The 26,938-nt window shown below is 39.3% G+C and overlaps 1 protein-coding gene across 1 annotated transcript in view; it reads right to left on the bottom strand.

Moving 5' to 3' along the window:
• LOC126204179 (venom carboxylesterase-6-like) overlaps positions 1 to 26,938 on the bottom strand; it is a 145,149-nt gene that overhangs the window by 105,407 nt on the left and 12,804 nt on the right. The window contains exons 2-3 of the mRNA XM_049938584.1: positions 18,448 to 18,633; positions 7,734 to 7,924 (exon numbers count right to left, since the gene is read on the bottom strand). Coding sequence (XP_049794541.1) covers positions 7,734 to 7,924; positions 18,448 to 18,633 — 377 coding nt within the window. The remainder of the gene's footprint in view (positions 1 to 7,733; positions 7,925 to 18,447; positions 18,634 to 26,938) is intronic.

Raw genomic sequence — 26,938 nt, 5'->3', positions numbered from 1 at the left:
AGCAAGTATGGTGTGAAAACTACATTCAGACCCACCAGGAAGATAAAAGAATATTTAAGATGTCAATGGACATTTACTGAAAATATTTATGCCTAAGTAGCTGACTTCTAATAATGTTTACCACTTCAATCACTGAAGAACCTCGTGAAGAACAATACTCATGGTTTTGGAACCATTGCTTCACAGTGAATAAAACAATGTGTCCAATTAGCATTAAGAGCTTCTTTGCAGGTCAGAGCTTGCAATCCAGTATAACATCTATGTTATGACCTCCATCTGCACACACACATACACAATTTTCCCAATTAAAGTTGTTTTCCACCATAAAGAGTGTAGTGTTTCAAAGAGATCTATTGCTTTCGTACCTCTAGATGTGCATCACTTTTGACTGTCTGTAGCTTCAGCCTACCAATTGGCGAAGTCACCCTTACTTTTGGTTTTTCAACCAACTGACAATGTCGTCAGACACATCGAGTATTCAATGACTAATAGTGTTGTCTGGCAAGGGAATTATAGCCACTTGCCACTGACCCACCTATTATAATAGATACCAGTCCAAAAAAGCTGGTAAAATAAAGTCTTCCATTATGATGTGAACTTCCTTGCTCTTTCCAACATGGCAGGGAACTTTGTAAGATGAAGGAAGAGCCTTCATGGGTAACACAGCTTGTTTGGTAAAAGAGTTTTTTTGGACCAACATTTATTTTAACTTAAGGGAAACATATTCTCTTGGTTTCTTAGCGAAATTACCTTGATTTGATTCAAAATATCTTCATTTTATTAGGAAGCATGTTTGCAGTACATAGGACATAAAACAAATGAAACAATATGGTTGCTCTACAATCCCAACAGTAGTACACATAGAAACAAAATTCAAGTAATTGACATAACTCTTCCCAAATTTTGAAATTATTTATTCAAAAAACAAATCGAAAATTAACTGAATTGAAGACTAGATTTTCAGTTCAGAGATTGTAGGATATAATAATAATTACACTTGGATATTATATAAAAATGAAGTAAGTATGTTAGAATTCACTCAAATTGTCTAAACAACCAATGCATAGGATATTTTAAAAACTATGCCATCTGAAACTGTAATGAAACGAGTAATCTTGCAGAGAGTATGTTTTTAAAAATAATGAAGACTGTAACAGAGCAATAACAACTTTTAACGAAAATTACTAGTTTGGAGACCTAATCATATATATACCAATGTATGTAGAATTGTTCCATTACTGATATAGATCATGAAGTAGTGAAAACTACATTAGATGAAAACCAAGAATTGAATGATTTAAATGATTTAAATGAGCAAATATAAAAAAAATTTTTAGAAATATGACAATATAGCTCAATGTAAATTGATAATTATACTGATTGTTTAAAGATGTAATTTTGAATCAATAACAGTACAATCATGTAGTAATAAAGGGAAGAATACCAAGTTCATTAATTGACAGTCGTTCCAATATTTCTGGTCTGAAGATAGAAAATTCCAAACAGTATATGAAGGTATTTTTAGAATTAATTATATTCATAGAAACCGTTGCTTAATAAAGGCACTGGATGAAAGTGAAAGTGTTAAAACGTACCTGGAAATTAAGAGACACCTCTTTAGTAAGGAACAATAAAGAAGTGAGGAAAATACTTCAAAAACTTAAGAGTGACTAATGCAAACATTCAACACTGGTCCTACATAGCTGGGGTCTTTTTCACACAGAAACATGATGAACGAAATGAATTGTACATAATTAAGAAATTTAACAAGCAAACTGATTGTAATATACTAAAAAATTGTCTAAATGAGAATAATTAGATATTTATTAATTCTAGAATTCAAGTTTTACAGAAAGATTTATTAACATTTTCAACGCGTTTCTTTTAAGAACTTTGAATAAGAAAAGCAAATACATAAATTCAGTGAGACCACTTACAAGTATACTTTTAGTATAGAAATCTTAAATGCATTTTGGGTTCTTAACACTTTGCTCTATCTCTTAAAAATGTTGCATGAGAAACAATTAAAACCAAAATTTAAGAAAAGATAATAGGATGACATTTTAAATAGAACTGCATTTAACTTTATATTACCTAACTGGGTTTAAATCATGTTATTTTATAATTACTACCAAAAAATGTTAAATCATCTTACATAAATACTAAAACGAAGTCCCCGTGGTCTGAGACAGCAACTGCATGAATTTATATGTTTTCTATGTTGGAAGAATGACTTTTTTGTCCAAAAGCTTAAAAGTGTAGCAGTGTTCCCATTGTGCCAGTCTGTGGCTCACTGCCTCCTCTATGTGGTGAGTAGCAGTCTGTCCTTTTCACACTGCTGCATATTCCCTTAGAAAGAATTATAGTATGTTTTCACTGAACATTTCTAAAACAAATGAAGTGTATGTACATCCACTTACTATTCATTTACAGGAAGAGACTACCACCTTTGTTTGATAAAGACATAGGAAAACTAAATTCTTTGAAATTACAAAGTGTAGTGGTAAAATATAACTCTGGAATGTGTTTCCCACATTTTCATTCAGAGAAATGCTGAAAAAAGATGAGGAACGCTCCAAGTATAGATCAGTTAAAACTGGGTATCCAAAGAAAGTACAGAAAACTATATTTCAAGACATTAAAAACTGTGTAAGTTACAAAAATTTACAACAAACAATGAATAAATTTTAATTTAAAACATTATTAGTACATAGCTCAATAAAAATTATCTTCAGTTACTGTAATACTGATGATGGATTATGCAGGCAAAGGGCGAGATAGAAGCTGAAGTTCAAAATAAATTTTATTGAAATTCAAATTAATTTTGCAGGCTTATTAAATCAAATATCAAAAACATGAACAACCTGGGGTCAAATGATGTTTAAAATACAGCAGTTGCTGGTGTACATGTACTGAACCTAATATGGCATACATAATTATTCAAGTTGCTGCAAAATAAATAATCAAAATACATAAACTTTATTCAAATGTAAAAGCAAGGAATCCATTAGCCAAGATGAAGTTAGTCGTATTCTAAACCTATGGTGACAGAAATTAAGATGAAATGTAAGAAAGTTTGTGTACTGCAGTAAGTAAATGAAATAGTATGTGATCAAATTTAATGGAACACATAAGGGGACTGCATGTAATTAGTGCCATTGAAACTATACTTTATCGTTTTTCATTTCAATAATTAGGCACAAAGTTTGTTGATATGATGTACATGTTTATCCAGAAATAAGAAATAACATTGATATAACAGCAAATATTTGAGGAAGATACATACATTGCTTTAAAATTTGTTTATCATGAAGTTTACATGAATGAAGAAGTAGAATTAAAACCAAGTAGTGTGACAAGAATGGGTGTGGATTAGATACTGGCTCATAGTATAGAATACAAGCAATATAATAGGTTGCTACACTCAAATTATTACATCATTATGATATAATTTTGCCACAGTAAAGGGGAATGAGAGGAAGAAGAATGCAAAGTTGTAATAAAATATGTGTAGCGAAATAGTTAAGTATGACCTTACTAAAAACCGAAATATTTTATTGAATTTGGCTTGAATAACTTATATGGATGCCTTTTAGAGAAATATTTTTAATGTAAACATACAGCAGTTCTGATCATAGGTAAATTTTGGAAGTAGATACAGTTTTACGTATTTAGGTACAATAGTTCCAGGTGTAAATTAAACAAAATTATATCTAACAGAATTGAAGAAGATGAAATATATAGGGCACAAAGGAACTGAAAATAGTATATTGCTTGGGGGATGTAATAGCAGAAAATATCTGGAGTTTTCACATATGTTACATTCTCTCTCTTCAAGGAATATATGTACTTCAATAAAGAAATGAAGAGAAACACAAAGCATTATTTTGAGCTTTCTATAACCTGTAAAAAATATTGGAAAACTAGGGAAGTTATACTCACTAATTTGGATATAAAATTAGTATGGAATTGTGAAAAGTGTTGAAAACTTACTGGTAAAGCAAATTTTAAAGCCAGTCAATGATTGCAGAAAATCACTCTCAATACATATACTACAGATATTTGTAATATTTAGTAAACCAAAATACAAGAATTTTAAATTTTTTACAGAATTTATGTACAATGATGTTAAACACTGCTAGCAAGACACAGAACATTAATATTCAAACTAAAAACTGAATACTATTTGGAAGACAAGATTATTTGGCTATTGGTATCAAGAATAAAATGTTTATAATATTCCACTAGTGAATACTATATGAAAGTGCAAGATAAAATGAATGAAGAATAGAATACTACAACTGCACCTCAATTTGTAGAAGTAACAGCAGAAGGGCATTCAATAAAATAAATAGAAAATGTAATGAGATCTTTAGATCTTAAGAAGTCAGTTGTTAAGAATAAACACTGTGAAGAGAGTAATCCCTGAAAATGAGGGAACAGTTGTTAAGTTCTTATGACAGAAAAAAATTTATTATATAGAATGAATGTGATGTATTAGTGTTCACATGGACCTTATGTACCAGTTGTAGAGAATGTAGTGTTTATGTTTACATTTTTATCATTTAAATTTCGACAATCTAATGAAAATTTACAAATTCCCAATCACTTAACGTAGAAGTTTCCAAAACTTGAATGTATGTGTTCACTATAATTATAATTTTTCCCTTGTTGTTCACAGTCAAATGGTAGAAATTTTATTAAATAATTTGTGTATTGAAAGATTCAAGTCTACAAACAATAACGTTGAGACCTATTTATATAGGAAAATTTAAATGTTTTGATTACACTTCATCAAAGTATTTTTCTCTTTTTTAAAAATTTCTTTGCTTTTATTAGTTTTCCATGAACCAGTTTTAGCATCAGCCAATTTTGACACTAGCCAACTTCAGCACTTACAAGAAAAAAATTATTTTTGATTACAAATTTTGCAAAAAAGTTGTTTGTATAAGTAATTTTCTAATTTCTTTCTGACCAAAGTTGGATTTTTTTTGCCTGAGTCAAATCTTTTGTCTTGGGAATCAGAATTTTTATCTTGTGAGGTTTAATTGCTCTAACACATTAATACATGACAATGACTCATGCTGTAAACAAGAATCAAAATATTCAGCGTATAGAGACAATATTTCAGGAAAAAAGTCATTGTTTGTAAAAAATAATGAGATACAGTGATATTAAAAGTGAGTTTAACATATGTACCATAACTAGAAGTTGGATGAAAAAAAGAGAAGTGGACTATACATCTGCACCACTTATGCTGAACAGTTACAAATAAAAATAAATACGGATCTAAAGGAAAATGATACCCTGGAAGACTGAAGGAGATGGGAACCATAATAGGAAGTAAATATCCTAAAATGGCAAGTAAAGATGATTATGAAGAAAAAGGAGGATTGTGTGTGTTTGCAGTCTACAGGCGCTCAACGACGAGGTAAATAGCAGCCATAATGAACGCGATTAAAATGGCTAAAAATTTCGTGAGCAATGAGCGGTACGCCCACAGAACTTCACTCACTCTCTCCCAACCTAACAGTTAACCTGACAAGCACAGCATTTCAGATCCCTCAAGATAAGGTAAAATTCTGGAAATGTGCGAAACTGAAATGAAAACACAAGTAAAAAAGAAAAGAGTTAAAATAACTACACAGGAAATTGACTGGCTGACCACTTACAAAAACATGGATGAGCGAACCACCGTAATTACACATTAAAAACTCTTCAAAATGGAGGAGGACGAGGACGAGGACGAGAACGAGAAGAATCTTGCCAGTTTGCTGTGCAGTGCCTCCTGGGAGATGACCCTACGTTATTCCAACATGTACTCTTTATAGACGAGACAACATTCATTAACAACAATACCGTAATTTATGTGACATGCACTTTTGGGCAGCGAAAAATTTACACTGGCTGTCTGAGATACAACACCAACGACTGTGAGGCATAAACATATGGTCATCATACGAAATGACGTTGTGGAACCTTACTTCATCCCCTATTTGTTAAACGGAATGCACTTCCTATCCGTTCTCCTAGAAGAGATACCACCATATAAGCGACAGTGTACATTGTTTCCAACACGACAGATACTCAATTCGCTCTTCACGAGTAGTAATGCAAATGTTGAATGAAAAGTTTCCTATCCGTTGGATAGGATATAATGCTGCAGTACAATGGCCAGCAAGGTCCTCTAATTTGACTCCATTTCTTTTGTTGGGGAGCACTGAAAGATGCAGTCTATCAAAAGGCCCCAACTATAACAGACGATATGCCCTGTCGAACAGTCACAACATGCAGCGGCATATCACCCAGTGTACTTTCACCTGTTCATCTATGCAAACGTGCCTTGCAGTCGATGGTGAACAATTTGAGCGCATGATTAAGCAAAATGTAAAAACAATATTTGTTAAGAAATTCTTTGTTTTGTGGGCAACATGTAGTCAGTCATTCTGAATAAAATGTTTAGTTTATTTAAAGTGCATTCCGTGCAATTACAACTTCGAGTAATGGCTATGGACACATTTGTCCGAATGCAGATGTTTTACCTTTAAGGGGCATTCAAGTGTCTCCAGACAGACAGATCAAAAATCGTTTTATATTTTCAATCTAAGGAAGTTAATGAAATAGTTTCTTTTTTTATAGGGCTGTTTACTTTAATCAAGTATGAATGACTGGGGTTTCTGCTTCAGCTTTCGCAAATAAGCAACAAGGGGAGGGTTTCAATGGACAACTGGATTACATAGCTGTAGTTGCTTCCATAAAAAACTTGGAAACGTACACACATTTGAAATAGTTTTCCTAAGCTCCATCTGATGCACCAGAAGGTGCGTAGTTCCACTCACAAAAATCATGCTGGCTCCTGTATCGATGTCGTATGTGAAAAGAAATCCTATCGTTGTAGCATAGGCTTGCATGTAACAATGCAGCATGAGATGAAAGCTTTGTTGCCAGGTTTTACACTACAGTAGCAGACTCTGGTCGCTTTGCTTTCCAATTTCAGTGCATATCTCTGATTCTTTCGCGAAAGATTTCAACATCAACGTCGACAAGTGCTATATCGCTATAATTTCCTTTCCAAGATGTACTGAATGTTAAGAAACTATAGGGTTCAATTTAAAAAGAACTTCCTTCAATATCTCGATAGATACAAGAGTTCAGATTCTTGTATCACAAACCAAAGTACATGACCCTTAATGTACTATAGTTAGCCGACAATCTCGTTTCGATATCTGAAACCATTCTCTGAATAAAAGGTTTGTTATGTCTTACATGACTCACGCTGTATATATCACCGCATGTATTTCCGAAGAATAAAGTCATTAACGTAGTCCATAAATTCAACATGATGCTTAAAGACCTATGGTCCATCTTGTACGTGATAATCTTAAATCGCATGTGGCACACTTACTGACAAGTAATTTCAACAGGAAGTCATGTAACTACCGTCCCATTTCGGTGGCTTGGCTTGAAATCGAAGTGAAAATTTATAGGAGGTTCGAGGAAAAAAACACTGCCATCACAAATCATTGCTGACGTTTTAGATTATGCTTGTCTAATATGGGATAGTGTTACTGAATGCACAGACATGTTTTAGCGAATACATTACCGCCAAGTCTCGTGTCATTTCGTGAATCTCGGCAATCCATTTCCTTATTGATATAAGTGTACTACTGCAATATGTTGGTTACAGCTGGAGATGGTTTCAATTTACTTTTTATGCTGTTGTAATAACTTACATGCAGTCCTCTGGTAGAGTTCACAATTTGTTCTGCCTCGACCTCCCTCAGACATTTCATAGTCGTAGCATCTTTTTCTTTGTTACAACCAAGGAGTGCCGCATGTGTCTTAGACGTGTTAACCATGTCCTTCATGAGCGCCCATGAGTTGAACGCTACACCAGACTGCGAAATGGCCCGTGAGAACAAACCTGTAAGCATTGCAAAAATAATTTACTAAAGAGTGCGCACAAGCTTACAGTCTCTCTCTCTCTCTTCTCTATATGTATGCCTGTGCTATCAAATGGAAAATACATATGGCTAACTATAGGTCACATACACTAAAAAGCGACCACTTAATGCCGCAGAGGATGGCCTTAACATTTTGAGCAGTTGCAAATGATTTCGCAGTGAATGCAGGTACGTAATGAATCAACTAATTTGTCATACTTAGACATGCAGAAAAGTGTATTTGTAACACATTATACAAGGGAAATTGGAAAATGTCTTGGCCTGGCAGTGGAAAAGTGCATTTTCACATCAAAAATACCATTATCTTGCAACATACTCCTACGTTAGTTCTATGTATTTTATTTTACGTTTATCCAGTTAGATGATTATCACTCTAACATATGACTCTGTGTAGTTTGCAAAATACTCACCTACAGCTGCCATAATTCGTTCACTGAACTCATGACGTTCTCAGCTACTTATTTCTTTAGATGCAGGAATATGTGAAAGTCAGTGGTTGCCACACTTGTGAATAAGTTACGACCTGTACTTCATATCCCACACCTTTCCCACTGCAAAAATAGTTTTTTATTGTCATACCCTCTTTAAGAATGAGAGCATTGTTTTGATGAAAAGTTATCAAATTATGTGTCTTATTTTTTTATTTTGGTGAAGAATTGAATAAGAATTTAACAAGAATTGCATGGTATTCACCAATTATTGTTTTATCTTCTTGAAATTATCGATAAGAAACTTTTGGGCAGATGGTATAGACTTCACTTTTTTTTTGTTGCGGGGTCACCACCTTGCTCTAACTGCTTTCTTTTCCACTCATGGTATAAAATTGTGGACTCATCCCCCATTCCCAGCATCAGATTTGCACACATAATTATTTGGATCCTTTTTAGAACACTGTCGAAACCTTTATTTCGCTCAGCATTCAACAAGTGTGGTACTCACTTTGTAAAAAGCTCCCTCATAGTTACTTCTTGATATTAAATGTTCAATACCCTATCTTATGATATGCCTAAGGGACCAACTATTTCAATTTCCTTTTATCACCGATTGTTCGATATGCTTATGTATACTTTCTGTGTCGTTTATTTGTAGGTTCCAATTTTGGATTTCCTTTGTGGCGGTCTATTTCAGGGGAAGTATGGCCACAGGTGAAATTTAGCAGACTAGTCCCTAAGTGTTGAATATGTACAAGTATATTTCTTATACTGAAGCGCCAAAGAAACTGGTAAATGCATGCGTATTCAAATACAGAGATACATAAACAGGCAGAATACGGCGCTGCAGTAGGCCTATATAAGATATCAAATCTCAGGCGCAGTTGTTAGATCGGTTACTGCTGCTACAATGGCAGGTTATCAAGATTTAAGTGAGTCTGAATTTGGTGTTATAGTCAGCGCACGAACGATGGGACACAGCATCTCCGAGGTAGCGATGAAGTGGCGATTTTCCCGTACGATCATTTCATGAGCGTACCGTGAATATCAGGAATCCAGGAAACATCTAATCTCCGACATCGCTGCGACCAGAAAGAGATCCTGCTAGACCGGGACGAATGATGAGTGAAGAGAATCGTTCAACGTGACAGTGCAACCCTTCCACAAATTGCTGCAGATTTCAATGCTAGGCCATCAACAAGGGGCCGCATGTGAATCATTTAACGAAACATCAGTGATATGGGCTTTTGGAGCCGAAGGCCCACTCGTGTCCCTTGATGACTGCAGGACACAAAGCTTTACGCCTCGCCTGGGCCCATCAACTCCGACAATGGACTGTTGATGACTGGAAACATGTTGCCTGGTCGGACGAGTCTCGTTTGAAATTGTATCGAGGTGATGGCCGTGTACGCGCATGGAGAAAACCCCATGAATCCATGGAAACTGCATGTCAGCAGTGGACTGTTCAAGCTGTTGGAGGCTCTGTAATGATGTGGGGCATGTGTGGCTGGAGTGATATGGGACCCCTGATACGTCTAGAGACGACTCTGACATCTGACATGTACGTAAGCGTCCTGTCTGATCACCTGCATCCGTTGTTGTCCATTTTGCATTCCGACGGACTTGGGCAATTCCAGCGGGACAATGCGACACCTCCCACAACCATAATTGCTACAGAGTGACTCCAGGAACACTCTTCTGAGTTTAAATACTTCCGATGGCCACCAAACTCCCCAGACATGAACAGCATTGAGCATATCTGGGATGCTTTGCAACGTGTTTTTCAGAAGAGGTGTCCAACCCCTCGTACTCTTACGGATTTATGGACAGCCCTGCAGGATTCATGGTATCAGTTCCCTCCAGCACTACTTCAGACATTAGTAGAGTCATGCCACGTTGTGTTGAGGCACTTCTGCGTGCTTGTGGGGGCCCTACACGATATTAAGCAGGTGTACCAGTTTCTTAGGCTCTTCAGTTTCTAACACATCACCAAATGTGGATGAATTTTCATTAGTGCTAAACAATCCAAAATACTATGATGGCAAGGTATTTCAGTTTATCCATTTGAATGGCATATATGACTCAGATATGTAGAATAACTTGTTCCAGTTTTGTAAAAAAATTTTACAGCCCTAATTATTGAAATTGTATTACCAAAAGGTGAAAGAAAGTACCATGCAACTGTTATTAATCTGCTCCATCTGGCAATGTACTCATTGTAAGTTCTGCTTATGGATCACTCAGATTTTGCAGTTTATTTTACTGAAGACTACAGAGGACAACCTCCACAAGCAGATCAGTTGCTTCAAAGTACATACGATAACCCTCAGATCCTATACGATGTGAGAAACAATGATCTTTCTAGCGGGGATTTATGAAAATACTTTTGCTATACTGTACATATGTATATACAGGGTGGTCCATTGGTCGTGACAGGGCCAACTATCTCACGAAATAATCGTCAAACTAAAAAATACAAAGATCGAAACTTGTATAGCTTGAAGGGGGAAACCAGATGGCGGAATGGTTGGCCCCCTAGATGGCGCTGCCATAGGTCAAACGGATATCAACTGCGGTTTTTTAAATAGGAACCCCATTCTTTATTACATATTCGTGTAGTACGTAAAGAAATATGAATGTTTTAGTTGGACCACTTTTTTCGCTTTGTGATAGATGGCGCTGTAATAGTCACAAACATATGGCTCACAATTTTGGACGAACAGTTGGTAACAGATAGGCTTTTTAAATTAAAATACAGAACGTAGGTACGTTTGAACATTTTATTTCGGTTGTTCCAATGTGATACATGTACCTGCGTGTGATACAGGTACAGGGTGATTACCTGTAAATACCACATTAATGCAACAAGTGCTCAAAATTGTCCGTCATCCTCAATGCATTTGGCAATACGTGTAACGACATTCCTCTCGACAGCGAGTAGTTCGCCTTCCGTAATGTTCGCACATGCATTGACAATGCGCTGACGCATGTTGTCAGGCGTTGTCGGTGGATCACGATAGCAAATATACTTCAACTTTCCCCACAGAAGGAAATCCGGGTATGTCAGATCCGGTGAACGTGCGGGCCATGGTATGGTGCTTCGACGATCAATCCACCTGTCATGAAATATACCGCTTCAAGCGCACGCAAGCTATGTGCCGGACATCCATCATGTTGGAAGCACATCGCCATTTTGTCATGCAGTGAAACATCTTGTAGTAACATCGGTAGAACATTTCATAGGAAATCAGCATACATTGCACCATTTAGATTGCCATCGATAAAATGGGGGTCAATTATCCTTCCTCCCATAATGCCGCACCATACATTAACCCGCGTAGGTCGCTGATGTTCCACTTGTCGCAGCCATCGTGGATTTTCCGTTGCGCAATGGTGCATATTATGCCCGTTTACCTTACCGCTGTTGGTGAATGGCACTTCGTCGCCAAATAGAAGGCGTGCAAAAAATCTGTCATCGTCCCGTAATTTCTCTTCTACCCAGTGGCAGAACTGTACGCGACGTTCAGAGTCATCGCCATGCAATTCCTGGTGCATAGAAATATGGTACGGGTGCAATCAATGTTGATGCAGCATTCTCAACACCGACGTTTTTGACATTCCCGATTCTCGCGAAAATGTCTGCTACTGATGTGCGGATTAGCCGCGACAGCAGCTAAAACACCTACTTGGGCATCATCATTTGTTGCAGGTCGTGGTTTACGTTTCACATGTTTCCTGTTTCCTTAAATAACGTAACTATCCGGCGAACGGTCCGGACACTTGCATGATGTCGTCCAGGATACCGAGCAGCATACATAGCACACGCCCGTTTGATCACAATAGCCATACATCAACACAATATTGACCTTTTCGCAACTGGTAAACGGTCCATTTAACACGGGTAATGTATCACGAAGAAAATACCGTCCGCACTGGTGGAATGTTAGTTGATACCACGCACTTATATGTTTGTGACTATTACAGCAGCATCTATCACAAAGCGAAAAAAGTGGTCCAACTAAAACATTCATATTTCTTTATGTACTACACGAATATGTAATAAAAAAATGGGGGTTCATATTTTAAAAAAACGCAGTTGATATCCGTTTGTCCTATGGCGGGCCAACCATAGCGCCATCTGGTTTCCCCCTTCAAGCTAGACAAGTTTCGTTCTTTGTAGTTTTTTCGTTTGATGCTTATTTCGTGAGATATTTGGCCCAGTCACTATCAATGGACCACCCTGTATACTCTTTACTGAAATATAAATAACATATATATAGTATGAAATGTATTTGCAGTTACTGGAATTGTACTACTTCTCATTTTCATCATTATTTCTTTTTTGTATACATATTTAATATCTGTCGTGGTAAAAAGTGTAACTGTTGCTGTCACACGGACTTGATGCACACAGTGCCTACTGTCATCTACAATGAAACATTCCATGCTTTACAACATCAGACTATTGTATTGGTATATCCCATGTCACTACCCCTGCCAGGTAGTCCACACCTTTGTTATAGTGGCATGTCAACATACCTACTTTTAGGCGAGACCAAAAGAGGCAAGAACTTCAGTGGTTGTCATCAGAGGAATATTTTTTTCATGCCTTGTCATTTGCAGCAATCGTGCGTCACAGTGACAACACCCTGCTTGTGGAGCCAACAAGGGGAGTGCCTATTGTTATCCTTAGCATTAGTCAGTAGCAAGATTTCAGTGTACTAATCCAAGCCATTTTATAATTAGCGGCTCAGCGAGACGGCAGCTGAGTTTGTCAGAAGTCAGCAAAGTAAATCAATGGTAGAACCAAGAATTCAGGATCCTTGACAACCAGCAGTTATTGTTGGCAACCAGGAATCAGTCTTCACCTGTTTCTTTGTCAGAGGGCATCAGCTATACAGGCCAGAGCTTGTGTTAGCTGCAGTTGGTAGAGAGCTGCCACTGTGTGGATCGGGACCACTACAGCATCAGCAGTGATGTGGTAACGGATTTTGTCTTGGGATGGGTGTTTGCATTGTTTACATCTGGATGTGACGATTCTTTTATAGACAGATTTATCTGTGTTCAGTCTGAGCTGGATGCACATTGTAGTGTGACAATAAATGTTCATGTATTTGTACTAATTATTTCTGCTGCAGAAAACATACAAATGCCAATTTCAAGTATTGCTTCCAAAGTTGTTCAAAATAGTTTTAACGCATATCATGTTGCAAATACTTCCACAATCGTCAGGAGATAATCCTGAGGATTGGAGTGAGTGACCTTTCAAATCCCTGTAAGTTAAAAGGAGATGGAATAGCGGCAGTGCCAAACAACTTTACACATGGGAAATTAGAAACATAGATTTGAGCACTTCATTTTGTATTTCTATAATTAACAGAATATAGATGTTGAAAAGTGTAATTATATGTATTTATTATCCTGTATTCATAGTCCCATTCCTAACAGCTCTTAGAATTAACAGTTTTTAAAAATATCTAGAGAAACAGCAAAACATCATCACATTCCGCAAGGAGTGGCTTGTCGTTGGAAGTACTTAATACAATAGTAATCTACATCCATACTCCGCAAGCCACCTTACGGTGTGTATAACAAAATTATTGTTTCGTATTTCTGATTGAATGTCTGTTCTGAAATGATCAAAAGATAGTACATTTCTTACATGAGTATCATTTCCATTCTCAATTCTATGGTTAATCTATCTACAGCTTTATCGGCTCTGGTTGTTATTCGACTTGTACTGTTTAATGTGGTGTAAGATAAACGCTCTTAGAATTAATACTTTTAGGCTTGCTCGAATCACTTCGAAATTTGTTGTGAGGTTTTGTATTATTCGTTTATTCAATATTGGTATAGTGGTGATGAAGTCAGACTGTCATTGTGCAACAATCAAGTTAGAAATCTAATAGTCATTTTATATGGTGGGAAAATTAATTATACTTGACTCTATACAAAGTACAAAATATATAAATGGGAGAGTGTATGACCAAGGCAACATTAGTTGCGACAATTTTATTAAGATGCCTACTGAATTTATACATAGTCGTGATCATAATTTTAAAGAAATGATTGGCAAATTGACATATCTGCGAGTCTTTCGAATATATATGTTTTTTAGATATTGATATAGGATATGAAATATCATGGGACCATAAATAGTGGGAATGAAAGACAAAGATAAAGGCGTTCATAAGCATTAACAACTTAGACACTGACAATAATAGTATTTTGATGCAACAGTGCTAAATGATCGGTCAAAATGCAGTAGGATCTAATTACGAATATACGAAATTACACATTAATTATGGAACCAGATCTAAACAAAGGCATAAGCAGAAATGTATAATTCAATGCAGCCATCTTGCATTACAATGAGGATTTTCTCTGTTTCCCTTATGTTGAAAATAGAACTCACCAATAGCAATTGTATTCTTTGTTGTAATTTTATGCATTATCAGGAACCTATTTGATGTACCCATGTACTTTGCACAATATATACACTGATAATCTCATATCTAATTGTATTTTTGTATGTGTTATATTCTCATTACGTTAAGTTGAATTATATGCTAAGAGTTTTTAGTAATGTTGTTGTCCACCACATTATAGTGATGCTTAATTAAAAACCAGACATTTGTTCAGTTGATGACTTACTATGTAATGTATTTAATCATTTCCGGGTAACTTCACAGTATGTTGAAACTAGTAATGATACCTTCTGTGTGATGTGATGCTAATATACACATATCAAAAAAAGTTTTCCATCACCTCGGTTCGGAGAGTTCCAGAACCTGTACAGAAAATTGGAACAGAGATCAACATAAACATCATTTCCGGCCTTTTTATTGATCATGAAAACCACACATTGCATGTTATACCACCATACAACGAGACCTACAGAGGTGGTGGTTCAGATTGCTGTACACACCGGTACCTCTAATACCCACTAGCACGTCCTCATGCATTCGTCATGGCATACTATCCAAAAGTTCATCAAGGCACTGTTGGTCCAAATTGTCCCACTCCTCAACGGCGATTCGGCGTAGATCCCTCAGAGTGTTTGGTGGGTCACGTTGTTCATAAACAGCCCTGTCCCAGGCATGTTCGATAGGGTTCATGTCTGGAGTACATGTTGGCCGCTCTTGTCGAGCGATGTCGTTATCCTGAAGGACGTCATTCACAAGATCTGCACGATGGGGGCGCGAATTGTCGCCCACGAAGACGAATGCCTCGCCAATATGCTGCCGCTATGGTTGCACTATCAGTGGGAGGATGGCATTCACAGCCGTTACGGCGCCTTCCATGACCACCAGCGGCGAAATTAGGCCCAGCATAACGCCTCCCAAAACAGCACGGAACCTCCACAGTGCTGCACTCGCTGCACTATGTGTCTAAGGCGTTCAGTCTGACCGGGTTGCCTCCAAACACGTCTCCGACGATTGTCTCGTTGAAGGCATATGCGACACTCATCGGTGAAGAGAACGTGATGCCAATTCTGAGCGGTCCATTTGGCATGTTGTTGAGCCCTTGTGTACCGCACTGCATGATGCCCTGGTTGCAAAGATGGACCTCGCCGTAGACGTCAGGAGTGAAGTTGCGCATCATGCAGCCTATTGTACACAGATTGAGTCGTAACACGACGACCAGTGGCTGCACGAAAAGCAATATTCAACATGGTGGCGTTGCTGTCAGGATTCCTCCGAGCCATAATCCGTAAGTAGCGGTCATCCTCTGCAATAGTAGCGCTTGGGCGGCCTGAGCGAGGCATGTCATCGACAGTTCCTGTCTCTCTGTATCTCCTCCATGTCCGAACAACATCGCTTTGGTTCACTCCGAGATGCCTGGACACTTCCCTTGTTGAGAACCCTTCCTGGCACAAAGTAACAACGCGGACGTGATTGAATTGCGGTATTGACCGTCTAGGCATGGCTGAACTACAGACAACACGAGCCTTGTACCTTCTTCCTTATAGGCTGTCGGACCCTCACCGCTGCTCATGCATGGTTGTTTACATCTTTGGGCGAGTTTAGTGACATCTCTGAACAGTCAAAGGGACTGTGTCTGTGATACAATGTCCACAGTCAACGCCTATCTTCAGGAGTTCTGGGAACCGGGGTGATGCAGAACTTTTTTTGATGTGTGTATAACATAAACTAAATATTTACGAGGACCAGTTAGTAGGAATATCATTGCCTGAGCAGCAGTCGTTATTCAAATGCGCGATCTGTATTATCGACAATTGCTTTCTTTAGGACCATATTCTGCGTAAGTGAACAGAACCAAAGGAACTCTGGAAACACATATGTTAAATTCCTTCATTTTTTTTAAACAAACTGTATTCTATACATTGCAGTTCATCTCAAGTTCCTTTCTGCTTCGATATCTACTGAACAAATACGCGTTTACCGGATATCAGAACGGTCATACGAGAGATTCTTAGCAAGCAGCACTCGGGGCGTTGTTGTTAAGGGAAGTCACCGTAAGGGACGAAATTAGCTCTCAAGTTGCGCCAAAGAAGACAATTCACGTTTACGATGAATATAAATGACCTCAGAGATAATGTTTGTATCACTTTATCGTTCACAGACAGTGCAGCTGTGTAGAGATTGGTCACACTGTTATATAATGGTGACGAAATGCAGAAAAATTTTGCCGGTGATAAGCCCTTGGCTTAAAGACTGGTAGCTGTCCTTCAATATAAATAAGTATCATTTTAATGGTGTTCTTCTGGGTATACAGCCGAGTCGTTTCCATTCTGTGCAAAAAACACAACTATCGTTTTGGCTGCACGTTGGTCCTTAATCATAGTATAATTTTTAAAGGAAAAAATCGAAATAATAATTATATAAACAGAAAGTAAAACCAGTAAATCAACGGAACGACTCCATAAGATCGACAACACTATCGGCAGTAAGTCAGTAGAAACCGTCGAATCGCCAAGTCATCGTCACCATTATCAGTCTTTTGAAATTCATTTCTGGATACAGGCTTCCCTTGCCTTTACCTTCATAAAAAGCCATGCTACTCAAACATGGTTTCTAGTCACCCACACACCTTCCAAGAGATTCGTCGCCAAGGTCTTTTCTTATCTCTTACAGCCCAACAAAAAATTTACTTGGTCCGTGTATCGTGTTCAGCTGGCTCCATGGCCCATTCCTTTCTCTCTTGGTAATTTCCAACATGCATCTCTCTATTGCTTGTTAGGAATGTTTACTTTCTGAACTGTTTTCGCATTAAAAGTCCATATCTTACTGGTATATCTTAAAACTGGGGATCCACACTAATGGTAAACTTTCCATTTGAGGCCGTAGGAATCTTCATTTTGAAAACTCTATATGGTTTTCCATCCTATATGGTTTTGCATATTTCACTCGTCCTTTGCTATAATCAATTGCCTTAATACAGTAACAATTGATATGGTGATTTATTATATTTTAGTCGTATTAAAACGACTTGTAGACATAATTTCAAAATTGCTCTGTTAAGTTCTTCCATTTGTTGTAGACGCACCACAGGCAAACAGTACAATGTCATCAGCAAAACGAAAGGGGGGGGGGGGAGGGTCAAATATGGTTCATTAATCGGTATTCCTTCTTTGCTTGCCTTGTTCAGTGGTCTAAAAACTGCTGAGATTAGTTCTAGTTATATGGAATCTCCTTTTCTGACCCCTCATGGTGGATATCGGTTTCAAATATATCTGAAGAGTCTCCAGGAATTAAAATTCAACCATGAAGGATGCTTCTTAAAAAAACATGTCTATTAAGTTCCTGAACATTGTTCGAAAATCTGGGATGCTTATGTTGTATTAACAGTACAAATAGGGAAGATTCATAGAAGAAGATAGTGAATCGCAAGAACGACGTGGAAATACTAACCAGATTCGACCAGGTACGCTACATGCAGGACGCACACTTTTGTGCAGTATTTCCCATAAAGTTCGAAACCCCAGTTACGAGTTAAGTAACTCTTTACAGTACAGCCAGCAATACTTTTTCCTAACAGAAATAAAAGCAAACTTTGGTCCCACGAAGAGAAGAACGACGATAACTCACCTCTAGACATTGGAGAGAAGAGATGCAAGTGAACACAGGCACCGCCTGCTCCCTCGCCCATAATAGTGACGCGAAACCGATCACCGTGAAAATATTTGATGTAGTCTTTCACCCACTGGAGCGCCATCACCTGGTCGTAGAGCCCCATGTTGCCAGGAGCATCACGTTGATTCAAACTGAAGAAACCTGCAGAACAATATAACGTAAGGTGACAACACGGACACACACACATTATATATACACTACTGGCCATTAAAATTTCTACACCAAGAAGAAATGCAGATGATAAACAGGTATTCATTCGACAAACACAGGGTGTTTCAAAAATGACCGGTATATTTGAAACGGCAATAAAAACTAAACGAGCAGCGATAGAAATACACCGTTTGTTGCAATATGCTTGGGACAACAGTACATTTTCAGGCAGACAAACTTTCGAAATTACAGTAGTTACAATTTTCAACAACAGATGGCGCTGCAAGTGATGTGAAAGATATAGACGACAACGCAGTCTGTGGGTGCGCCATTCTGTACGTCGTCTTTCTGCTGTAAGCGTGTGCTGTTCACAACGTGCAAGTGTGCTGTGGACAACATGGTTTTTTCCTTAGAACAGAGGATTTTCTGGTGTTGGAATTCCACCGCCTAGAACACAGTGTTGTTGCAACAAGACGAAGTTTTCAATGGAGGTTTAATGTAACCAAAGGACCGAAAAGCGATACAATAAAGGATCTGTTTGCAAAATTTCAACGGACTGGGAACGTGACGGATGAACGTGCTGGAAAGGTAGGGCGACCGCGTACGGCAACCACAGAGGGCAACGCGCAGCTAGTGCAGCAGGTGATCCAACAGCGGCCTCGGGTTTCCGTTCGCCGTGTTGCAGCTGCGGTCCAAATGACGCCAACGTCCACGTATCGTCTCATGCGCCAGAGTTTACACCTCTATCCATACAAAATTCAAACGCGGCAACCCCTCAGCGCCGCTACCATTGCTGCACGAGAGACATTCGCTAACGATATAGTGCACAGGATTGATGACGGCGATATGCATGTGGGCAGCATTTGGTTTACTGACGAAGCTTATTTTTACCTGGACGGCTTCGTCAGTAAACAGAACTGGCGCATATGGGGAACCGAAAAGCCCCATGTTGCAGTCCCATCGTCCCTGCATCCTCAAAAAGTACTGGTCTGGGCCGCCATTTCTTCCAAAGGAATCATTGGCCCATTTTTCAGATCCGGAACGATTACTGCATCACGCTATCTGGACATTCTTCGTGAATTTGTGGCGGTACAAACTGCCTTAGACGACACTGCGAACACCTCGTGGTTTATGCAAGATGGTGCCCGGCCACATCGCACGGCCGACGTCTTTAATTTCCTGAATGAATATTTCGATGATCGTGTGATTGCTTTGGGCTATCTGAAACATGCAGGAGGCGGCGTGGATTGGCCTCCCTATTCGCCAGACATGAACCCCTGTGACTTCTTTCTGTGGGTACACTTGAAAGACCAGGTTACCGCCAGAATCCAGAAACAATTGAACAGCTGAAGCAGTACATCTCATCTGCATGTGAAGCCATTCAGCCAGACACGTTGTCAAAGGTTTCGGGTAATTTCATTCAGAGACTACGCCATATTATTGCTACGCATGGTGGATATGTGGAAAATATCGTACTATAGAGTTTCCCAGACCGCAGCGCCATCTGTTGTTGAGCCGGCCGCGGTGGTCTAGCGGTTCTGGCGCTGCAGTCCGGAACCGCGGGACTGCTACGGTCGCAGGTTCGAATCCTGCCTCGGGCATGGGTGTGTGTGATGTCCTTAGGTTAGTTAGGTTTAAGTAGTTCTAAGTTCTAGGGGACTTATGACCTAAGATGTTGAGTCCCATAGTGCTCAGAGCCATTTTTGAACCATCTGTTGTTGACAATTGTAACTACTGTAATTTCGAAAGTTTGTCTGCCTGAAAATGTACTGTTGTCCCAAGCATATTGCAACAAACGGTGTATTTCTATCGCTGCCCGTTTAGTTTGTATTGCCGTTTCAAATATACTGGTTATTTTTGAAACACCCTGTATATTATACTAGAACTGACATGTGATTACATTTTCACGCAATGGGTCAAACAGAGCTTGGATGGCATGTACAGGTACAACTGTCCATGCAGCTTCAACACGATACCACAGTTCATCAAGAGTAGTGACTGGCGTATTGTGACGAGCCAGTTGCTCGGCAACCATTGACCAGACGTTTTCATTTGGTGAGAGATCTGGAGAATGTGCTGGCCAGGGCAGCAATCGAACACTTTCTATATCCAGAAAGGCCCGTACAGGACCTGCAACATGCGGTCGTGCATTATCCTGCTGAAATGTAGGGTTTCGCAGGGATCGAATGAAGGGTAGAGCCACGGGTCGTAACACATCTGAAATGTAACGTCCACTGTTCAAAGTGCCGTCAATGGGAACAAGAGGTGACCGAGACGGGGTAACCAATGGCACCCCATACCATCACGCCGGGTATTGCGCCAGTATGGCGATGACGAATACGCGCTTCCAATGTGCATTCACCGCGATTTCGCCAAACACCGATGCGACTATCATGATGCTGTAAACAGAACCAGGATTCATCCGAAATAATGACGTTTTGCCATTCGTCCAGCCAGATTCGTCGTTGAGTACACCATCGCAGGCGCTCTTGTCTGTGATGCAGCGTCAAGGGTAACCACAGCCATGGTCTCCGAGCTGATAGTCCATGCTGCTGTAAACGTCGTCGAACTGTTCGTGCAGATGGTTGTCGTCTTGCAAACGTCCCCATCTGTTGACTCAGGGATCGAGACGTGGCTGCACGATCCGTTACAGCCATGCGAATAAGATGCCTGTGATCTCGACTGCTAGTGATACGAGGCCGTTGGGATCCAGCACGGCGTTCCGTATTACCCTCCTGAACCCACCGATTCCATATTCTGCTAACAGTCATTGGATCTCGGCCAACGCGAGCAGCAATGTCGCGATACGATAAACCGCAATCGCGATAGGCTACAATCCGACCTTTATCAAAGTCGGAAAAGTGATGTTACGCGTTTCTCCTCCTTACACGAGGCATCACAACAACGTTTCGCCAGGCACCAGGCAACGCCGGTCAACTGCTGTTTGTGTGTGAGAAATCGGTTGGAAACTTTCCTCATGTCACGTTGTAGGTGTAGCCACCGGCGCCAACCGTGTGTGAATTCTCTGAAAAACTAATCGTTTGCATATCTCAGCATCTTCTTCCTGTCGGTTAAATTTCGCGTCTGTAGCACGTCATCTTCGTGGTGTACCAATTTTAATGGCCAGTAGTGTAGTTCCCAGTAGTGTAGTTCAAGGCTAATTTAGATTTAGACGTTTTTTCTTTAAGTAACATTTGTATGCCAAACGCCTGATCATGGGTGGAACATGCACGAAACGCGTTGCAATGTGTTAAACGTAAAATAACGTGACTGACAGCAGAAAAATGCAAATAATTACTCCACAAAGCCACAGTTCATAAACGTAGCCAGCTTGGATACAATTAATTAAAAAAGAAATCAGTGCCGCAACGGAGGAGATAACATCTCATTGCTCTCATATTCTCTACTATCAGGATATTGATCAGTGTATGGTAAAGATTAGATGGAATACAAAATCAGAACTATTTTATTAGACTAACTACAGGAATGTCAAAACTGCAGTGTGCTTTGATCTTGGACGCTTGTCACTTGTACGGAATGCTCTTCTAATTAAGCCATCTAAGCGCGCCTCACGGACCAGTTCAACGTATGACATGGCCACACAGTCCTTTTCATTATTTCTGGATTCGAATCCCGGTGCATTTCAGTTTCATGTCTCATGTATGATACATGAGTTTGCAGAAGATTTCATTGAAAGACCTTATTTTTCAGCCCAAAAACGTATTTATTTTTCGACATACTCTCTCTCTGGTTAATTGAAGTTTGTTCAAAGGTCTTACACATCGTGGATTTCACTCCTGGAAGACAAAGGGTATCAAAGCTGGTGGATGGAGTGGGTAGTCCATCAATTTTGTAATTCAGAACCGTCAATGAGATTTATCACATCTTGTCCGTGTTTTAAGCGTTACTCAATTCCAAGTAATGAGTAGTGATCCTGTTTTCTGTTTACGGGAAAAGCAGAGTTCTGGTTTATTTTACCTGCGTGGTTATAGATTCTTTCTTTGGTAACACACAAAAATGCTTCAGAAACATTTTTTAAATAGTGTGGTATTATAAAATGGTGCTGAAACCTGAAATCTAGCATGTGTATATCAAATGTGAAACATAAGCTAATGTGTGGTTTCTCGTAGTATTACTATGTTTCATCAGGAATTTCAATTAAAACTTAGCTATATATTAAAAGCGTTTATCCTCAAGTCATGCATCAAGAAACAGAAGCTTTGTTGGTAACGAAAGCTAAGTGTGAAGCCAATATCAGACGTTAGATTTTGTCTTCGTGCAATGGTAAAGGAATACACGCCTACTAGCGTCGGAGATGAAGAAGAGATCGAAGTGTGTGACGATATAAAATATTCAGTCAGTTCAGGGAGGTGAAAATTTAAGTGTAAAGGAATGCTGGAATTCGATAGCAGGAGGAGAAGGAAACATCGAAGGGGAACACGGATCCGAAGAAAAAAATAAAGGGAGAAGCTGGCTGGTAAAATGTTGCAGAGAGCATGATTCAGTCATTTCTAATACTTAGTTTATGAACCATAAAAGAAGGCGAGGTTGTATACATGGAGATACTAAAGACACCAGAAAATTTCAGAGAGATTATTCAAAGGCAAGGCAGAGATTTAGAAGCCAGAATTTAAAACGCAAAACATTCCCAGGGGCTGGTGCGGTCTCCGACCACAATTAGTTACACGTAAAATTCTGATAAAAGCTAAGGAGAACTGCAGAAATGTAATAAATTAAGGAGATGGAATCTGGATACGTTGAACAACCACAGGTAGCTAATCATTTAATATTTCAAAGCGAACGCTACGCAACGACTAACTGAAAGGAGAGAAATATGTTTCGGCACCACTGTGCCATCATCAGTGGGTTTTAATTTTTTTTAAATTTATTTCGCAATGTGAACATTTTGTTTAATGATTATAAAATTATATGCATTTTTACTTCAAACAACAGATCATTTCTTTTTGTATGTGGTGTGCATGAGCTTTTGCATCACTTTTGTGTTAATTGCTACAGGTAGCTTGTCATCTGCAACCAAACCATGTTGACGAGAGCCGGCCGAAGTGGCCGCGCGGTTCTGGCGCTGCAGTCTGGAACCGCGAGACCGCTACGGTCGCAGGTTCGAATCCTGCCTCGGGCATGGATGTGTGTGATGTCCTTAGGTTAGTTAGGTTTAACTAGTTCTAAGTTCTAGGGGACTAATGACCTCAGCAGTTGAGTCCCATAGTGCTCAGAGCCATGTTGACGAGAAAGTTTTTTGCTGGGAGTTAACCTATCTTCTAGAATGTAATTTAGTTTTTCGCGATGTTTTCGCGCCTATTTTCGTATTTACTTACGTTTTCGTGTGGCAAGCGCTTCCATTTTCCACATCATGCTGAGATGTTGTGATGCATACTTAACTATAACGAGTATTTTCCACAAATAACGTAGTAAAATACTTTTCACTGCACACTGTGTTCTGGTGTATTTTACTACGTTATTTGTGGAAAATACTCGTTATAGTTAAGTATGCATCACAACATCTCAGCATGATGTGGAAAATGGAAGCGCTTGCCACACGAAACCGTAAGTAAGTACGAAAATAGACGCCAAAACATAGCGAAAAACTAAATTACATTCTAGATGATAGGTTAACTCCCAGCAAAAAACTTTCTCATCAACATGGTTTGGTTGCAGATGACAAGCTACCTGTAGTAATTAACACAAAAGTGATCCAGAAAGCTCATGCACACCACATGTAAAGGTATTTACAAAAAGAAATGATCTGTTGTTTGAAGTAAAAATGCACATAATTATATAATCATTTAACAAAATGTTCACATTGCAGAATAAATAAATAAAATGAAAACCCACTGATGATGGCACAGTGGTGCCGAAAGATGTTTGGGTACTGAGAAAAAACGGTGTTTTGCATGACTGGCGAGACCTCACAGCCAAAAAATTTTTAACTGCAAACACGGCCAATACAAGGAGCTGCATATCAAAAGATGGAGGAGAATAAGGTTCGTCGATTACATTGTAGTTATGGCAGACACAGCAAAGGACTTGAAAGATCAGGTGAAGAGAATGGACAGTGGCTTGGAATGCATACGAATTAAGAGGCAATGCAGAGAGAATATTTGGACACAATAATAACTGACGATGTCTGACGTAACATAGATATAAATGCGGGCTGGTAACAGTGAGGAAAGCATTTCTGAGAGAGAGAGAGAGAGAGAGAGAGAGAGAGAGAGCTTTGTTAACATGGAATATAAATATTAGTACCAAATAGTCCTTTCTGGAAGCATCTGTACGGAATGTAGTGTCGAAACAGGATGCTAAAGTTCCTATGAATGTATCGAGAAACTAATGAGAAGGTACTGCAATGAACCGGGCGAAAATACGAGGGGCGTTTAATAAGTGAGCAACACATTTTTTCTCTGCTAATTTCGGCGGAAAAAATTGCGGAGTTTGTTGTGGCAACACATTTTTTCTCTGCTAATTTCAGCGGAAAAAATTGCGGAGTTTGTTGTGGGACATCGTGGAGTATTCTGGCTTCAACTCCTATAGTTTCTTAATGTTCCGATAGATGGCGGTACTATACATAGCCTTCAAAATGGCATCTGTAACGGAGGTGCGTCCCAAGCAGAGGTGTCATTTAGATTCTTTTGACGGAAAACCAGTGCATCGCAAACATTCACAGGCGCTTTCAGAGTGTCTGCGGCGACCTGGCAGTGAACAAAAGGATGGTGAGTGAGTCGTTGGGCGAGGCGTCTGTCATAATCGCAACGAGGTCGCGCAAACCCATCAGATCTCTCGCGTGCTATCCCGCCACACGCAGCTGTGACTCTTGCAATGTTGGAACGTGTGGACACTCTCAGTCGAGGTGATAGACGGATCACAATCAAGCATCTCGCTACTGAACTGAACGTCTCTGTTGGTAGTGCTAACACACTTATCCACCAGTTGGTGTGGCTGGATCTCACACTTTCCGAATTTCATCCGTTTGGCCCAATGAAGGACGCACTCTCCGAGAAGCAGTACATGGATGATGAGGAGGTTATTGACGCATTAAAAAGTCGGCTCCAATGTCAACCAATAGAATGGAAGCATATGGGCATACAGGCCCTCCCAGTAAAGTGGCGTAATGCCGTCTCATTGAACGAAGATTATGGTGAAAAATATTGTTTTGTAGCCAAAAGAGTGGGGAATAATATGGTGTATTCCAATCTTAAATAAAACTGACTGCTTTCAGAAAGAAAGAAAAAAAAAGTGTTGCATTACTTACTGAACGTCCGTCGTAACTTTATGAAACAACTTTATTAGTAAAATAACAGTTTGACCTGATGCATTCCAGAGCATCAAGAAATAGTGAATTCCTTAATTGAGTGATCATGAACCATGGACCTTGCCGTTGGTGGGGAGGCTTGCGTATGATTAAATGATGGCATCCTCGGGTAAAATATTCCGGAGGTAAAATAGTCCCCCATTCGGATCTCCGGGCGGGGACTACTCAAGAGGATGTCGTTATCAGGAGAAAGAAAACTGGAGTTCTACGGATCGGAGCGTGGAATGTCAGATCCCTTAATCGGGCAGGTAGGTTAGAAAATTTAAAAAGGGAAATTGATAGGTTAAAGTTAGATATAGTGGGAATTAGAAAAGTTCGGTGGCAGGAGGAACAAGACTTTTGGTCAGGCGAATACAAAGTTATAAATACAAAATCAAGTAGGGGTAATGCGGGAGTAGGTTTAATAATGAATAAAAAATAGGAGTGAGGGTAAGCTACTACAAACAGCATAGTGAACGCATTATTGTGGCCAAGATAGACACGAAGCCCACGCCTACTACAGTAGTACAAGTTTATATGCCAACTACCTTTGCAGATGAAGAAATTGAAGAAATGTATGATGAAATAAAAGAAATTTTTCAGATAGTTAAGGGAGACGAAAATTTAATAGTCAAGGTTGAGTGGAATTCGGCAGTAGGAAAAGGGAGAGAAGGAAACGTAGTAGGTGAATATGGAGTGGGGGTAAGAAATGAAAGAGGAAGCCGCCTGGTAGAATTTTGCACAGAGCACAACTTAATCATAGGTAATACTTGGTTCAAGAATCATAAAAGAAGGTTGTATACATGGAAGAAGCCTGGAGACACTGACAGGTTTCGTGCGGTTCTAGGCGCTGCAGTCTGGAACCGCGAGACCGCTACGGTCGCAGGTTCGAATCCTGCCTCGGGCATGGATGTGTGTGATGTCCTTAGGTTAGTTAGGTTTAACTAGTTCTAAGTTCTAGGGGACTAATGACCTCAGAAGTTGAGTCCC

The sequence above is a fragment of the Schistocerca nitens genome, chromosome 9, assembly GCF_023898315.1.
Source record: "Schistocerca nitens isolate TAMUIC-IGC-003100 chromosome 9, iqSchNite1.1, whole genome shotgun sequence".
NCBI lineage: Eukaryota > Metazoa > Arthropoda > Insecta > Orthoptera > Acrididae > Schistocerca > Schistocerca nitens.
Note: the sequence above shows the minus strand (reverse complement) of the source record. Positions and strands in the feature narration are given on the sequence as shown.